Source organism: Aulonocara stuartgranti (genome assembly GCF_965226115.1).
Source record: "Aulonocara stuartgranti genome assembly, chromosome: 6".
Taxonomy (NCBI): Eukaryota; Metazoa; Chordata; class Actinopteri; order Cichliformes; family Cichlidae; genus Aulonocara; species Aulonocara stuartgranti.
The window spans coordinates 30,057,353-30,075,351 of record NC_138944.1 but is presented as its reverse complement, the minus strand read 5'-3'; the positions used below and the strand labels follow the sequence as shown (position 1 = coordinate 30,075,351).

Here is a 17,999-nt window from a genome sequence, read left to right as displayed (position 1 = left end):
CACATATTACTCTACATTACAAAATAAAGCTTTTGCCTACATTATCTTCCAACAAATCTACAAGAACAAATCAATATTGCTACAGAATATTTTAAAAAGTGGATTACACCACTCTGAGTAGATTTTAAGGGTACATTAATTTTTAGCCCATTAATTTGAAACAGGACATCCCTGAGCCCACGTGTTGTGTAACAGGCAGTTTAAAGTGACTTAAAATGTCCTTTCTTGTCATTATAAAGCCCTGAAAACAAAAGAAAAGAGCCCAGACTGAAGCAGTAAAAACCAGTTTAACAGAACCTGACACAGGTAAGCACAAGTGTGTGACTCAACATTCACATGATTGCAGGTGTAAAGGTGAACCAGGTGAAAAGGCACCCGGAGCTCCAACAGAGGGAAAGGTTACTCTCGGTCTGTGTATTTGCTTAAAAGGATTTAACAGTGAAGAAAAAACTAGATGATTTTTCTTCGTAGAATCAACTTTAACATCTAAAAGAAACTCTTTTCTTCTTTAATCTTTAATATAAAAATGTCTGCACTGCTTTATGACACTAAAGAATTTGTCCATCCCTGGATCATGAGCAATAATCAGTGTTCTTCATGATAAGATCGGTCTTGCTGTTTTTTCTTTTTGCTGAATGCAAATAAAACATTATAATGTAAGCCTTTAACACCTTTGTGGCTCAGACGCATTCAGCTACAGTGTAATTGAAATCCTCGTGAACATGAATGAAAACCTTTTGCCACACATTCAATCACTGAGCAAACAGCAGCTGACGCCGTACACAGACAGCACGAGCTCTGATCCAGAGCGTTAAGCTTCATTTAAAGTCGCTTCACAGACAAACCCATCAAACTCTGTCAAAGCTTTAATAAAAAACTCAGCGTCATGTTTTATGTGTTTCAGATGCAGATGTGAATGAGCCAGTATCAAAGATAAAAAGAGGCACGGAAGTCTCTTTCCCAGTTCCTGTCTTTTTGCTCTTTTTTCCTACTTTCTTCCTTCCTCTGTCCTTTCATTCCAATCCTCACTTTGTCCTTAGATGGTGGTTTCACAGCTTCACAGTCTCTGGCTTGGAAGTGAGTCACTTTGGCTCTTTTCATCTGTCCGTATCCCAGACCCTTCTGGTCTCTCTTCAGCACAGTAGGCACTGGCTGTTTGGGCCCCTCTCCCTGTGGCCCCAGTCCTGTTCCTGGTTTCCAGCCACAACGAACCATCATCTTGAAGCTGTTGCTGGAGGGGGGGAGGCAGTAGTAAGGCGTCGGTGGAGGGCGTCGCAGATTGAACTGATGCAGGGTGGAGGAGAGATGTGACAGCAGGCTGCTGCTGTGCTCGCTACGACACACGTCGCACCACTGAGGCTGGAGGGAACTGAGGATAGATGAAAAAAAGACAACATGAGCCCGAAAAGAAACATGAAAGAGCCACAAACTGACTTCTTCTCCAAGTGTGTGTAAACAACAGCAGAGATTTTACCTGCTGTAATCTTATCTCACTCGCGTTTGTGCTCATTCGAAATCTGACCTCACAATGTGATCCTGATGTTGGTGAATGTTGGCAAATATCACTGCTATATTATTCAGCATTATTTGATTTTTTTTTATGGTAATTCACTGATTTGATTCCATGATCTCTGTGGTTAAAGTCCAGCCTTACCAGGAAGCTTGTTTAGCTCACTGCTGTGTATGCCCTCACATCTGTGAACACACCCACACAGTGAGGAGGGCAAAAGGACTGCTGTTATCATATATAGCGGCAGTGCTAAATGCACTAAGATAAACTCTTGTTGCACAATTTGACACCAATAAGCGCTAATCCTTCTCCTGACTGTAAAATGTCAAAAGTAGAAATTATGTAGTAATTTCTGCTTCACCATCACCAGAGCTCAAGCTTTTTAATACGAGATTTAAACCCAGACACGATCAACGATCCAAAAGGCACCAGGCAGCGTCTCTGTCGGATGGATTAAAACTCCTGTACCATTAAATGTTTCTCACCATAGATTTTGAATCAAGGATTTTTCATTGATCGCTTGGAAAAATTTGTGTCATTAGATTATCAATAAACAAACATCGTGTGTACCCTATTCCTCAGATATGAATGGTTTAGATAGATATTGTAAAGCCTGAATGATTTTACTGTGTGGTTATATTTAGATTAGAACTGTGTACCAATGAGAGTGTGCACACCTGCTATCAGACGGTGTGTCTCTCTTTGGTCTTCTCCCGTAGCTCAACAGCTCCTCCAACACGTCATTGTGACCAGCTGTGAAAAGAAATGAATGAGTTCAGTTCAAGGTCTTTATAGTCATCTTAAAACTTGGAGCCATGAAACTGAAAAAGACATAAAAACTCACTAAACCAACATTATGTTATTGCAAAACTAACTATGTTTTAATCTTTGTTAGTATAGTCATGTTTGACTACACTACAAGCTTTTATGGTCATCTTTATTCAGACTACAGTGGTGCATTTATGTTGCAAAACTGTCCTGAATTTTTTTAATTTCCACATTATATTGCCTTATAATAACAATTATAATAACAATAATAATAATAATAATAAATAAAAAGATTAAAACAGTAAAAGTAATGAAAATTAAACAAACAATTTCAAACAATAAGAAGTAAAAGTGAAACAGCTGAACCCACTGTGAATGAAAACTGACCTGAATTCAAAGAAAAACATCAAAATGAAATAGGAACAAATACTTAATAGAAAATCCAAAACTACAACAACACTGGCTCAGCTTCACTGCACACACAAACAGATATCGACCACTAATGATCAGATCTGAGCAAACATCTCGGAGCTGAATAACCGTCAGCTGGCACGTCACTATTTTTCCTTTCCTTAGCAACCAGTTTTGACCTGGGAGATGACTTTAGGGTTTCAACCATGTTTGTTGGTTATACCTTCCAGCGCCAGGTCTTTGGCATCCCTCCCCTTTGTGTCAACCACTCCGACCCAGGCCGCTCCGTGCTGCAGCAGAAGTCTCACAGCAGATCTTTGCCCTGACCAGCTTGCACACATTACAGCTGTCCAGAAGAAAGTATCCTGCAAGGGTGGAAAAAACAATACACTCTTTAAGCAAAATGTATCATTTCCCCCAAATGAAACAGAATCTTCATTATCATACCTGGTAGTTGATGTCGACCCCCTTTGAGAGGACCTCTTTGAGCCCAGGGATGTCTCCCTCATGGGCAAAGCGCAGTAGCCGCAGACCCAGCAGCTCCATGGTTCTTTCTGAGTGTCCAGTCTCTGATTGACTCCCTCCACTCTGGCCCCGCTGTGCTTCCACAGCTCTCACCCTCCTCATCGCTCTTCTCCTGGACTCTCTACTCTCCTGTCTAGTCTGACCTTTTGATCCATCTCCCCCTTTCTCATCTTTTGTTAAGCTTTCATAGAAACGCTTGGCCTCTTCCCCGCTGAGTCCGCTGCTTGTTTTTGAGCTGGACTGTTCCGCTTCAAAACTAAAAAGATCCTGCTCTCTGGCAGGAGTAAAGCCGAAAGCAGCCATAAGGAGTGACCGTAACTTCAGGTATCTCAGACAGGACGTTTTGTAGTTACGTGAAAGAAGCAGATCTTAAAGTCAGCGGTGTTTATATCTAACTGAGATATAAATGAGATGTTATCCAACATTGCAGTTTCCAAAAGACAGTTCACATGCTGGTACTGGATTTAGCCACATATTACATTTAACATTATACTTATAACAGGAAACTACCAGCCTCACAACGCTAGTTAGCATCAGTAGCTAAACATTAGACATACAATCGTTTCGGATTACCAACAAGATTCAGTCACCCCAAAGTCTCCTTAAAGCTCGTTTATGATGAAGATATAATATAACCTAGAGCCAAGTGTTAAACAGCCGATTACATTAAAACTTCTCGAGTCGATTCGATAACAGGAAGCAGTTTCTAAATAATGTCCTTATTTCCGTGGAAAAACAAGTGTGAATAACAGTGAGTGCTGCCACCTACCGTCTACTCCTTTACACTGCACCCTTTGATATCTCTCAATAACTAAATATATAATTCATAAACTCAGACGTCACTGCCACCTATTAAGCCTGATGCTGCTTTCGTTTTTACTTTTTTCAGTTTATATTTTTTTCATCCTGCCTTAAAAAATTAAAAAGAATTACTGGCCTTTTATTTCACTAAAATAGTTTAACATGCTTAATGCATTCAACATACAAGTACCACATTAATACGTGAAAGTCCTTTTTTAATCTACATCAATAAAATTCGATCTATGCAACTACTGTTCACACTGTGAGAATTGCATGGTGAAAAAGGTAACTAACACCTGTGCTTCCCCCACGTGTGATGTGTGGAAATCTTCAGACGTGTATCCCTTCTAGGAGCATATCTCGGCAACTGTAGTGTAACATGTTATTTCATGTCAGGTGATTTACACTTTGCATTCAGAGGTTGTTTTGCAAACACATATAGACAGAGGTCTGATTAAAATCAATATATCATATTTTAGTCTCAGTGACTGTGTTTTGTTTTTTCCTTATGTTAACCTGGCTGTTTCCTGACTACTTCGGACAATTTTATTAACTCATTTCCTTTATGTCATCATAAATCTTCATTTGGTCTCGTCTTTCTTCCTTGCTTTCGTTTTATGCCAACAAATGCAAGCTGTATGTACTTCTTTACCTTCCACAAAAGATCAGCCCTCCACAAGAAACAAGAAAAACTCCCCAAAACAAAAACTTCATCCTATTAAATTAATTAAATATGGAAGATTTACTGCAAGAAATTAACCAAGAATTGGTACATGGCACATGTAACACACAGTTTTATTTTTTACTCCACAGAAATATACTGCCACACAATAGTCTGTTTTCAAGCTGCCCGAAATGTGGGTGATTTTCAAAAGCTATCAGGGCAGTCGGGCCTGCAGAAGCTTTGATGAAGAGGAGTCCTTTTTTTTGTAAAATAGCAGACCGGGCTGGGTAGAAGACCCCCTCCTTTGTTCTGTTTTCTGCTCGCGTACACACCTGAAAACAATAATATGCCTGTTGCCATCACTGCTCTTTACAACACGACAGCAGCAAAGTCTGACACAGTGCTGCTGCTTCATTCTCGTGAGCAGCATCAAAAACGAAGAGCACTCAGAGAGCACAACGCCCACCTGAAAGGCAACGTCTTTACTAAAACTCTATTTTATTCCATTTTATTGGTACGGCGCCACTGTGTGGTCATACTGAAAAAGTAAAAAGCGTGTTGTATAGCTCTCGCCATGTCCTTTCATATCATAGATTACTCGATATAGTTTTGATATAGCAAACCTGGGTACTCATGTTCCCCAACGCCTAGTATATTGTTGTAAAGTTTAAAACTAATCCATTAAAGATTGTGGGTAACATTAAGTTTTTCACATTTGTTGTGACCTGACCCGAATTTCACCAAAACTAAATCAGCTGCAGCCTGTTATTGGCATTTACCATCAAAACAAAATTAGAAAATATCTTGAAAACTGTGAATTCTTAACTGCTAACAAAAAGAACCAGTCACATACTTCCTCCCCCTTGAGGGAGAACTATTTTGTGTCACAGGACTTGACATCTGAAGCGAGTTTGAGTAACTAACAGATGAAACATGAAACGATGTCCATTCCTTTGTTTCTTTGGACACATCTGATGTGGTTTCACGGTCTCACAACAAGTACTGGTGAAGTGAATACGTTTTATTCTTAGGACACTTTTCCAAACACAGTTACAAAATGCTCACTTTCAGAGAAGCAAAAAGAATCAGACGTGTAAGATATGCCCACACATACAGATAAAAATGCTGAATCGCGATCGCTGAAACATTTTGGTGTCTGAGCGTTCAGTGTGTGTCGGCAGATGTGTGTGTCGAAGGCCAAAGATTTACATGCTGGTCACGAGTGTGACAGTCTGTAAGACCAGGGCGCTTTACAAAAGTGCTTCACAAGGGGGATAAATCAGGCACACGAGGGAGAGCCGTGAGCCTCAAAGAACAAACTGTCATGCAGAGCTTTTGTATTTCAAGAGTAATGATACGACTTCTTCAGTCCAGCTGTGAAACTTGCAGAAAACAGCAGAGACAAACTGTCAGGCATCTTACTGTACACACAGAAACCATTTGTGACACCAGTACTGTGGTTCTGCATGCTTTTCCCCATTAAGCAAAGTTTGGAAGCAAAAAGCAGCACATTCATGAACTTTTCAGAACAATCTAACGAGAAAACACAAATCCTGATGCGAAATGGGCTCTCTGCGTTAATTTACAAAGTTTTTTCAGTAGTAAAGAAATGAGCATTTTTAGAAGTGGGAGTTTTCTTCTTTTTTGCTGCTTTTCTGTAATTTGTCTTTTGTCTCCAATAGGCGTCGCATTTTGGCTCAGTATATGTGCTATAAGAAAGTTATAAAGTGCTATGTTTTTAGGTTATGATAGTCATGTTTGAGTAGGTTTGCAAGACACAAGAAAAAACAAACAAACACATTAAACAGGTTATTCTCTCTCACAGCATTTAAGACAGATGAACAGCAGCTCTGTGACTGGCTTTTCATCTGTGACTCAACATCAGTTTTCACCCTCACTGTCTAATGTCAATGAACAGAATTAAATGATTTGTAAGCCACTTAGAAGTAAAGAAGTGAGGGGTTGAGTGGGCTAACTCAAGAAGATCATTAAAAGTAAGAGTCAGAATTCAGAGAAATCTCTGCATGCAATAGGCGGGGACAAAAATCATACTGGAAGGCTGTGTTTAAAGTGACATGTGAGTAGTGGAAATCCTGGCATGGGCTCATAAATCATTAATATGACCAAAAAGGCATTAATCTTGATTCTTCTGAAAAGCTCATAAAAAATGATGTCTTTCACAATATCTGCTGTATTTATACTTTGCCCATTTGTGAAGTTTGGCTTCACAAAAACCTCCAGTTAAGCACTAACAAGTCTTTACTGGGACTGCCAGAAACTGATCTGTTAGTGTTGTTCATAATCCAAACCAATTATGTTACCTCATTTTTTATGTTCATGTCAGCCTAAATTTGCCTTAGTTATGCTTGCAATACATTTTGGTTTTGTATTCTTCCTCAAATATTAGTAAGGCATCAAACTCCAACAAACATGCAAAACCACTGGTACGGTCATTTCAAAGTAACCACCAAGCCTTTGTTGTTTTCCTTTCACTGCACTTAGGGGTGGAATTTACTGATGTGTCTGTTTCTGTCCCCGGTCTGTGTAAAAGTCTGTGCACAGTGGGGGCAGGAGTACGGTCTCTCCCCTGTGTGTATCCTCATGTGAACATTTAGTTTGTCTTTGCTAATAAAGCGTTTGCTGCAGCAGGTGCACGCATACGGTTTATCTCCCGTGTGGTAGCGCTGGTGCATCTTCAGCTCTGTCATGCGGCCATAAGTTCTACCGCACTGGGGACACTCGTAACTGGGCCGAACCTCCATGTGCTGTCTGCTGTGTAGGCGCAACCCGCTGGACGACCTGAAACTCTTACTGCACTGGGAACACTGGAAAGGTTTTTCTCCTGTGTGGATGTGCACATGTAGCTTGAGGCTCGCTGCGGATGGGAAGCCGTTCCCACAGATGGAGCAGAGATGAGGTCTCTCCCCTGTGTGGATCGTCAGGTGTTTCTCCAGCTTATTCTTGTTCAGGAACGTCCTCCCGCAGACGGAGCAGGTCTGCGGCTGCTCTCCCTCGTGTGAACTCATGTGTTCCGTCAGCTCCATCAGGGTGGAGAAAGCAAAATCGCACCGAGTGCAGGAGTAGGGCCTCTCCTTCTTGAATTTCCTGTGTTTGAGGCAGTGCTGCTCTAGATCTTCCCTCTCCTCAAAGGTTTCAATACAACAGGTGCACTGGTACGGTCTTTCTTCAGTATGAGTCCGCAGGTGATACTTCAAAGCGGTTAACTGCAGAAAGACGGTGTCGCAGTGTGGACATTTAGATTCGCGCCTGTTATGGACCATTAAGTGCCTCTTATAGTGGGAAAGCTTGAGGAAGTGTTTGCGGCACAGTGCACAGTAATACTGTTCGCTTCCATGACTTTGCTCGTGCTTCTTCAGAGCATACTCAACTTTAAACTTCTTTCCACACGTGCTGCAGGAATAAGACTTCTGATGCACCGCCATGTGTACCTCCAGTTCTTCAAGACTACCAAAGGTTTCATCACACTTTGGGCAGGTCCCCTTGTTTTCTTTCACATGTACCTCCAGGTGTTTGTTGAGGTCTTCCACAAAGGCAAAGTCTGTCTGACAATCAGGGCACGTGAAACACTCCCCATTCGATGCTTTCCTATGAGTCACTATGTGCCGTTTCAAGTGATACATTCGGCGGAATTCTTTGCCGCAGTCGCCACAGACGAGGCTTCGAGGACCCGACGCGACCTTCTTGTGTAATTTAAGGTGACTCGCAAGCGCAGCCTTCTCCTTGAACTGTTTATCGCATGCGAGACATGTCAGGCCTTCGACTGCGTGGGTTTTCTTGTGCGCTCTCATATCGAGCCAGCTACTGAAACTTTTGCCACATTTAGAGCAGATGTATTTGCCCAGATTGTGCTGGTTCCTCACATGTCGGGTCATGTGGTAGGACTGGCTAAAAGTCATGGCGCAGACAGGACAGCTGAAGGGTTTCTCCTTTGTGTGTGTCCTCATGTGTCTCATGAGTTTGTTTGGCCCTCTAAAGCGTCTGTTTATGCAGATGGGACAGAAATGGCCTTTTGTTTTCGCAGTGGCGGTGGGGTTTTCTTTCGGTCTCCCTTCATCTTGAGATGGTGCTTCATCGGAATTTCCTTCTTCCATCAAAACATTCGCTTTGGATCCCGTATCCTGAAAATCCCTGTTACCGAAAGCTGGATCGTCACTTGTTATTTCTTCAATCTTCACTTCGACTCTCTCGATTTGCTGAGAACTTTGTCCCTCTGTGTGGGTAGAGAAACTTTTGCTGTCTGACTCGACATGACTAGAAAACACGTCGCTGTTGGATAATTTTTCACGACATTCTGGATATGACAGAACATCTGACTTGTGCTTCCTCTTGTGACTTTTCAACTCTGCAAAGCTCTCTAAAGTTATCCCACAGGCAGTGCAGACATGCTGTCCTGCACCGTGCTGGTTCCTCAGATGTCGGGTCATGTGGTACGACTGGCTGAAGCTCATAGAGCAGACAGGGCAGTTGAACGGTTTCTCCTTTGTGTGAGTCCTCATGTGTCTGGCAAGCTTGTGAGCGTCTCTGAAGCGGCGATCGGGGCAGATGGGACAGTAGGGACCTTTTGGTTTAGTTGAAAATGGATCAAAGTCCTCATCATTGGTGTTGTCGTCATCCTCAAAACCATCACTAGTTTTGTTGTACCTGTGCTTGTTCAGCTTGTGTAAAGATGAAGATGAGGCTCCATTTTCATTATCGCAAGTCAGATTGGTCTCACTAGTAGTCTGAGACTCTGCATCATTGTCATTATTACAGAGCTTATCATTGATGTAGCAGTTACCTTTGGGTTTGAGTGACTGAGTTTTAGTCAAGCGCGTGTTTGTTTTTGACCTTTTTTCCCCACGGCGAGGCCTTCCTCTTTTAGCTTTTCTTTGAACTGGTGGTTCTAAGTCATCTCCAATGTCCACGCTGACTTCATGAATATCAAACAGCTGAGATCCATTTAGCAAGGTTTCCACTTCTTTACCAATAACTAACGCTGTGGTCAAAGTCAGACTTTCTCTCCCATTCAGAAGCCTCTCTCTGAGCTGTGGGTAGCTTGTTTTCTCAATCAGCTGATTCAAGAGGAGTTCATCCTTCAAGTGTCCATAACTGCAAGGCCTGAGCAGCTCTTCTAAAGCAGACACAAACTGATCTACAGTCTCTCCAGGCATCTGAGCCCTTTGGTGGAATTTAAGGCGGTGCATCTGAGTGGTGTGATCAGAGCTGAAGTAAGCTGTCAGTGTTGATATGGCTGCTGCGTAGGTGGTGTCATTTTGGATCAGTGTTGTGAAGATACGCTGCCCCTCCGGGCCAAGGCAGTTCTGTAAGAGCAGACACTTACTGGAGTCGACCAGCTCTTTTTCACTGAGTGCTTCGACATAGTGTTCGAACGCTTTGAGCCATTTAGACCAAAGCAAGGCTGGCTCACCGTGGACAGGCAAGAAAGGTGGAGGCGGGGACAGGATTATCAGCAGTGGCTCTGCAAGGGGCTCCAAAGCAGGGTCCTGTTTTATCACATCCTCATCTACCTTCACAGATACTTCACTCATTGTTAGGTTTTATGAAGTTTGCTCACAGGGGCTAATTTTTTCCTTCTCCCAGTCCAGTAAGACTTCACTCACTCTAAGACGTCACTCTGTGAACTCTGTGTTCCTGCCATCCGAGCTCATCTAGGAAAACAGTAAAATATACAAACACAAATTAGCTTCAGGCGTAGTTTCTCCACATGCAGATTATTTCACTAAAATACACGCCTCACTATAATTACAGCAGCTTAATACCACAGTCTAATAATAACTCACACATTCATTGAGGTTATTATTCATTTTGAGTTCATTTATGTTAATAAAGGAAAATAGCTTTACTTGTTGTAACTCTGACCTTAACCTTAAGCATGATTTGGGCGAAGACTAATTAGATCATCACTGTGTGCAAGTTTCACTACACTCTGACCAATAACGTAGGAGTGGCAGCGATTCTTGAGAATAATAGTTGGATGGTTCTCTGTGACTGAATTAAGTTGCATTATTGGTCGGTGGGATGAATGTGTTAGCAAGGTATGTTGAGCCTGTAGTCAGAGTTTTCTGTGTTATGCAGACGGCTCTCATTTTACTTGGCTAGATCACCATGCTGAATTTTGCATTTCTCATAAACTGGTTGAACTGGCTGTTCAGAATTTCAGTTTCAAATCAGCTGAAAATGCCACATTTTCATTGATCTTATTTGTATTTGCTTTACATGTTTTATATGTGCAGTAGAGCAGGGCGATATGGCCAAAAATATTTATCACGATATATATTTGAAAATTTGCGATAACGATATAACCGACGATATAATTGATGCGAGACAAAATACAACTCCACAACATTACTAGCGCAAAAAGACAACCTTCCATTTATTTTCACTTAAACAAGAAGCTGGTTTTTATGTACATTAAAGCTTTATAAAAATGTAACAGTGCAAATGCAAATTCCTTGCTGAAAGTTTAACCAAAAGGCATTTCCAGTAGAAATGGGCTGACATATCCTGAGCATAACCATGTATAATATCCACTGAAGTTAAAAAGAGGTGCTTTGCAACATTAAACTGCAGTGTGCAGTACGCATTTTTCGGACCATAAGGTGCACGGGATTATAAGGCACATTAAGCGAAACAAAGCAGTCAGATAAATCAAACTTGATTAAACTCATTCTTCTTGCTTCCTCCACTTCTGTACCATTGATTCATTAATGTTGAATTCTCTGGCAGCTGCTCTATTCCCATGTTGTTGCAGTATATTAATGACTAACCTCATATTGTGGATGGATTATCTCAGTTGTTCTCCTGACTGAAGTTTGGTCCGTTTACAGCATCCTGCCATGCGATTGCATTTGTCTCTAACCATGAAGAACCTTCACGTTAACTTTTATAAGTGGAAAAGTGTTAGTGTTCGTCCTCCAGCTTCACTGTTTATGTTATGCTAACATAGCTGTGTCGCTAGCGATCACGTAGCACATCATTATATACCAGCTAGCCCAACTTCAGTAACCCTACAAACGTCACTGCTGTTTAGTTTCCTGTCTTCATTTATGTTGGAAGTGATAGCAGAGCTGTACGTTTGATTTTTTTCAGAAATCTCTCAGTCAGAACATGCAATATCATGCTTAGGTAACTAGCGAAACTAGCGAGCTAACTTCCGCTAGCTTCCTGCTAACTTCTAACTCCGTTAAATGTAATAACTTTTGTTTTCATGGATGCCTGGAAGTTAAACTTTATAGTTACACCTGGTAAAGCAGCAATGCTGATCGTTTTATTAAAGATGAAAGAATTTAGACAGTTTTTAACTCTAAGTGATGCTGCAGTGTTGTTTGACCTGAAGCATACGGAGTTTAGGACCCAGATTACTCCCAGATTTAAGAGCATCTTAGTCCGACAAATACGACAATAACAACGGCCGCTTGCATGTTCTGCAAAAAAAATGTGCTTTGTTGTGTATCTGACGGACAAACACCAAACCAGTTCCACATCACGGAAGTTGCACCATTTTTACAAACCAATTCTGGTTCATCTGTTTCACTCAACAATCGGCCATGTGCGTATGAAAACAAAGGCACTGCGCATGCGCGTTTTACTCCCATTCTATCGCGATATTTCATTTTCCTATCGTTGCCTAACATTATACCGGTATTACCGTGAACGGTATAATATGGCCCAGCCCTATCACGACATATATTTGAAAATTTGCGATAACGATATAACCGATGATATAATTGATGCGAGACAAACTACAACTCCACAACATTACTAGCGCAAAAAGACAACCTTCCATTTATTTTCACTTAAACAAGAAGCTGGTTTTTATGTACATTAAAGCTTTATAAAAATGTAACAGTGCAAATGCAAATTCCTTGCTGAAAGTTTAACCAAAAGGCATTTCCAGTAGAAATGGGCTGACATATCCTGAGCATAACCATGTATAATATCCACTGAAGTTAAAAAGAGGTGCTTTGCAACATTAAACTGCAGTGTGCAGTACGTATTTTTCGGACCATAAGGTGCAACCTTGTATTGTGGATGGATTATCTCAGTTGTTCTCCTGACTGAAGTTTGGTCCGTTTACAGCATCCTGCCATGCGATTGCATTTGTCTCTAACTATCAGGAACCTTAACGTTAACTTTTATAAGTGGAAAAGTGTTAGTGTTCGTCCTCCAGCTTCACTGTTTATGTTATGCTAACATAGCTGTGTCGCTAGCGATCAGGTAGCACATCATTATATACCAGCTAGCCCAACTTCAGTAACCCTACAAACGTCACTGCTGTTTAGTTTCCTGTCTTCATTTATGTTGGAAGTGATAGCAGAGCTGTACGTTTGATTTTTTTCAGAAATCTCTCAGTCAGAACATGCTATATCAAGCTTAGGTAACTAGCGAAACTAGCGAGCTAACTTCCGCTAGCTTCCTGCTAACTTCTAACTCCGTTAAATGTAATACATTTTGTTTTCATGGATGCCTGGAAGTTAAACTTCATAGTTTCACCTGGTTAAGCAGCAATGCTGATCGTTTTATTAACCCTCCGGCTATCCTTTAAAAAAAAAAATCACACCTAATACCCTGGGGACCGTTTTCGGCCACGCCCCAAAAAATGCTATAAAAAGATTATATATTCATATTTTTTTCCACTTTAAATTAGCCTATCTTTTAAAACTACTTCTCCCTGAAATATTCATGTAAAGTTTTAATTATATTTCGGGGGTATTAACCCTTTTAATCGCAGTTTAATTACATGAGCGCACCGTTTTTTTAGCCCCAAAAAACAAAAAAACTAAATATTTTCCAAAAAAAACATTTGAAGTAATATTTGTTTGTTATTATAATTAGGCCTTTGGATGGTCCAAAGATTGGCACCAAAATTCATTTCGATCCACTTTTATTTTTTTTGCAGGAGCGCATTTCATAAAATGCACACACTATCGGTCCTAATCGACCACGCCCAAAAAAGTGCTATAAAAAATTTATATATTAATATTTTATTCCACTTTAAATTAGCCAATCTTTTAGACCTACTTCTCCTTGAAATATTCATGTCAAGTTTTAATTACATTTCGCGGATTTTAACCCTTTATATCCCGGTTTCATCCCATGAGCGCACTGCTTTTTTTGCCCCAAAAAACATAAAACTTGAATATTTTCCAAAAAAAAACATTTGAGGTAATATTCAATTGTTATTATAATTAGGCCTTTAGATGGACTAAAGATTGGCACCAACATTCATTTCGATCGCCCTTTTTTTTTTTTTTCAGGACCAGAAAATGGTCTCCAGGCGGCAAATGCTCCTCCTCTAGGCCGAAATAAGTGCATCTTGCCGGGGTAAGTCGCGACGATTACCGGGGCACGATCACCGGGGACCCCTTTTTCCAGCACACACGCCCGATACCACGTGACAACAAATACGTCATTTCCTGTTGACTAAAAAAAAAAAAAAAAAAAGCACCCTCTCACGGTCCTAGGGGCCGAAAATGGTCCCGCCCGATCAGCGGGCGAAGCCGCTGCTGCACGCCGGAAATGAGGCTTCATTTCCCGCAGGTCTCTCTAAGCAGCCTGCTGTTTTCCAGCAGGGGTCAAATGTGGAGCAAGGGCGCCACCCGGTGGACAAATAAAAAAAATTACAACTCTAAGGCCTCTTCTACAAAACAAAAACGAAACCTAAGCCGTCACCCAGATGTTAACGGTAATAATTCTGCAGTGAAAAATAGCGTTTATAATGGAAGTCAATGGGCCGAAAACGGTCCCCAGGGTTTGAGGTGTGGGGATTTTTGCTGCTCAGCCATTTTAGGCTGATTTAAGAAATTCACACTGAAATATTAAAATTGACAGAAAAAAACTATCCTTTGGCAAATTTGGTTATATTCCACTGAACACAGTGGAAATGGCATGCATTTAAAACATGAAAGTGGCACAAAAAGGGCTCAGGATAGCCGGAGGGTTAAAGATGAAAGAATTTAGACAGTTTTTAACGCTCAGTGATGCTGCAGTGTTCGTTTGACCTGAAGCATACGGAGTTTAGGACCCAGATTACTCCCAGATTTAAGAGCATCTTAGTCCAACAAATACGACAATAACGACGGCCGCTTGCATGTTCTGCAAAAAAATGTGCTTTGTTGTGTATCTGACGGACAAACACCAAACCAGTTCCACATCACTGAAGTTGCACCATTTTTACAAACCAATTCTGGTTCATCTGTTTCACTCAACAATCGGCCATGTGCGTATGAAAACAAAGGCACTGTGCATGCGCGTTTTACTCATATTCTATCGCGATAATTCATTTTCCTATTGTTGCCTAACATTATACCGGTATTACTGTGAACGGTATAATATGGCCCAGCACTAATGTGCAGCTTGTTAAGCTTCACCTTACTAACACCACAGGATGAAGCCCAGCTGTAATGCAAACTTCACATTGCATTGTCTGGCAAATTTACAAAAAAATCAATGTTTTTATGTTTGCTTCCACTATTTTTTTTTTTAACACTGCTGGAACACTTCCTCAAATAGTGTAACTACCTTTAAACTAGGTTATATTACTCTCACTTCCACCTTGCAAAAAGTAAAAGTGGCGTCTATGTTTTCTGAGTGGACTAGGCAGTGCTTAGCTGATTGAGTTTCTGTGAAACTCCCCTTTTTATTTGAGCACATGCAGATCCTAAAGTAGAAAGGCTGTGTTAACACAGAGAGATTATAACCAGCGCTGCGATACCTGCCACTGTCCAATTTGCACAAAACAGCTTCATCAGGGATTCAAACGGGCCATATTTTTATGGTAAGCCGTGGTGAGAGGCTGCTAGATGTCGATTGCAGTTGCAGTGAAGTTGCCTGTTTACCTGAATTGCACAGACCTGGAGAATGGTCAGCTGGCAAATGAATAGTGGACATGTGAAATTGGTCAAAAATAGAAATATGGTGCTGCACTGAAAACTGCCTTGTGATTGATTTGGTTGCCTGTACTTTGGAACACGTCAACCTGTCTGTAAACAATTACCAGCTGCTGACGAGCAAATGACTTCTTGTTCCAAAGTGACATCTTTTGAAACATGTTAGTTTTAGTAGTAGGGCACAAGGTGTCCTCTGCAGACAATCACTCCTCATACAGTCTGACAAACACTGTATCGTTTAATTACTGCTTGGTACCATCGTTAATTGTGACAGCCAATTTTGATTTAGTTTTAGTCATAATCTTTTGACTAAAATCTTCTTTGAGTCTTATTCATAATTTAGGGATTTGAATTCTTTCAGCTTTAGTAGAATAAATCTAAAGTTTATTGTTTATTGTAAAAGTCTGTGGTGAGAGTTGCTCCACACGGTTTACAAAATGTCTTATTTTCCCTGATATCAAATGTGAAATGTTTCATTCTGGTCTCCTGGTCCTCTCAAGTGCTGACGTTTTGTCATGTGTTCATGAGAAACCGGGCAGCGAGGTTAAACGTGTACGTCTAACCTTGCTGCACAAGGACACTACTTCTGACTGGATGCCTTCCAAACTCCTCCCGCCTTTCTACAAAACTTAATTGGTTCTGATTGGATCTCTGGAATATTTTTATCTTGGTGTATTAGTTGATGAAAGCCCATCTATGAATCCTCACAGTGGTTAGGGTCGTGGGGGACTGGAGGTATCCCAGCTACCATACAGTGAGAGGCACTGTACATGCTGGACCGATCGAACAGCCAGAATTACTGGTCAAAGAAATTAATGCTGCTTGGTGGTTAGTGAGTGTTTAAAGACAAGTTGCCGTCTTCCAAAAAATTACTGTTTCAGCTCCTTGTCCATTATGGCCACCCTCTCTTTAAGCCAACTTTTCTGCGTCCTTCAGTGGAAAAACTTCAAGTGCTTAATTATAAAAATAAGCTGGACATTTTGTCTTTTCCACGCACATCAGAATCAAACTGATCACCTCCCTCAAAGAAATAATCGCAGTAGGTTATACCAGTATGATGGTGACTCTGGCCCCCTCAAAGTGAGTGACTGCGGCGCGGCCCTGCGACCAGCAACACGGTGCACGCGCTAACGGTTTTTAACGTCCCTCTTCCACAGCGTCAAAGGGAAGAGAAGATTTTATAGCCACAGAGAAAAGAGGAAGCACTGAAGGAAGCATGAAGGAATGGAGGACGCGAAAACTCACCAAACCAAACTGGGTCACAAGTCACGGCACGGACAGACGGACGGACGCAGAGACGGTGGGGGGAGGGACCGCAGACTCAGCTCCGAGCCGCAGCCGTCAGCATCCCGGCAGCATGCTCCTCTCTGCAGCCGCGCACTTTAAAACACTCATTACATCTAAACGCTATGCTCACAACCAAAGCATGGAGTGAAAAACATAACCGCCATGTTAGCAGAGCTTCTTCCGGACACTGCCTCCCCTCTCACGGGGGTCTGTGTCAGCGCCCCACAGCGCCCTCAGCTGGCTGGAGGGGCGTATAATCCGCGACCCTTAGCCTTAACTTTAGCGGAAACAGCTGCTTTCTTCTACTAAGACCAAAGAGGTATTTTTATATTCAATACTTCATTAACGATTAACAATTTGTTGACCACTTAAAGTGTATCCCATTAAAACAATAACGTGTCTCAGTGTCTCTGTAAGGTGTTGCACATTTTCCGGATGCATCAATGGATTTGAATAAGGCAGAAGGTAAACAGGGAAGCAAGTTTAATGAAATCTCGTTTCACCTCATTTCTTCTGATTCTTTACGGTCTGAAGATTTCCATCAGTGTTAACGAATGCTTTAACTAATTAACGTTATTTATTAAAGTATTCACCTGCTGTCTGGGATTGAAACAAAAACATGGCAGCACAATCGGTGGTGGTGTGTTGTGAAGTACCTGTGGGGAATAAATGCACCGTGAGCTGCTCAAACCAGTGTTACAGACTTTTAATGAGACTTTAAAAAAAGTTTACAGTGTGCCGCACTCTTACTCAAACTGTTTCTCTCCTGTTTGAGGGATTTCTGTGCTTTGTGTGTGTTTTTCTTCGTCTCATTATTGCTGCACGCACACTTTGGGGACACAGGATCCAAACAGTGTTACTGCTGAAGGTTGAACAATATTTTAAGTATACTTCTGCATTTGGGAAGAGACAGAGGCATCAGAAACAAATGCATGCCAAAGCCTTTTATTGGTTGAACCGACTTTTAATTTGCAAATAAACCAAAAATTGCAGATTCACTGTGTTGCAGCTGTTATTAAATTAAATTAAACTTAATTTATATATTATCTGTATAATCACAACAGCAGTTCTTCAAGGCGCTTTATAATGTAAGATAGAGATCCTATGATAATATAGAGAAAAC

At 41.2% G+C, this 17,999-nt stretch overlaps 2 protein-coding genes across 2 annotated transcripts; both read right to left on the bottom strand.

Moving 5' to 3' along the window:
* Positions 1-268: 268 nt before the first annotated feature.
* gpank1 (G patch domain and ankyrin repeats 1) lies at positions 269-5,554 on the bottom strand. The gene is made up of 4 exons (XM_082536965.1): positions 3,137-5,554; positions 2,913-3,054; positions 2,188-2,263; positions 269-1,369 (listed from the first exon to the last, which is right to left on the bottom strand). The coding sequence occupies exons 1-4, from the start codon at positions 3,515-3,517 to the stop codon at positions 928-930; spliced, it is 1,041 nt and encodes a 346-aa protein (XP_082393091.1). The 5' UTR covers positions 3,518-5,554; the 3' UTR covers positions 269-927.
* Positions 5,555-5,679: 125 nt separating this feature from the next.
* On the bottom strand, positions 5,680-17,285 carry LOC309708703 (uncharacterized protein). The gene is made up of 2 exons (XM_082536958.1): positions 16,835-17,285; positions 5,680-10,348 (listed from the first exon to the last, which is right to left on the bottom strand). The coding sequence occupies exon 2, from the start codon at positions 10,226-10,228 to the stop codon at positions 7,178-7,180; it is 3,051 nt and encodes a 1,016-aa protein (XP_082393084.1). The 5' UTR covers positions 10,229-10,348; positions 16,835-17,285; the 3' UTR covers positions 5,680-7,177.
* Positions 17,286-17,999: the final 714 nt, after the last annotated feature.

Coding starts and splice junctions, on each gene's coding strand:
- gpank1 (XM_082536965.1), bottom strand. CDS start 3,517: ATGGCTGCTTTCGGCTTTACTCCTGCCAGAGAGCAGGATCTTTTTAGT. Junction 3,055..3,136: donor GGGTCGACATCAACTACCAG/GTATGATAATGA, acceptor CCACCCTTGCAG/GATACTTTCTTCTGGACAGC. Junction 2,264..2,912: donor CAAAGACCTGGCGCTGGAAG/GTATAACCAACA, acceptor TTCTTTTCACAG/CTGGTCACAATGACGTGTTG.
- LOC309708703 (XM_082536958.1), bottom strand. CDS start 10,228: ATGAGTGAAGTATCTGTGAAGGTAGATGAGGATGTGATAAAACAGGAC.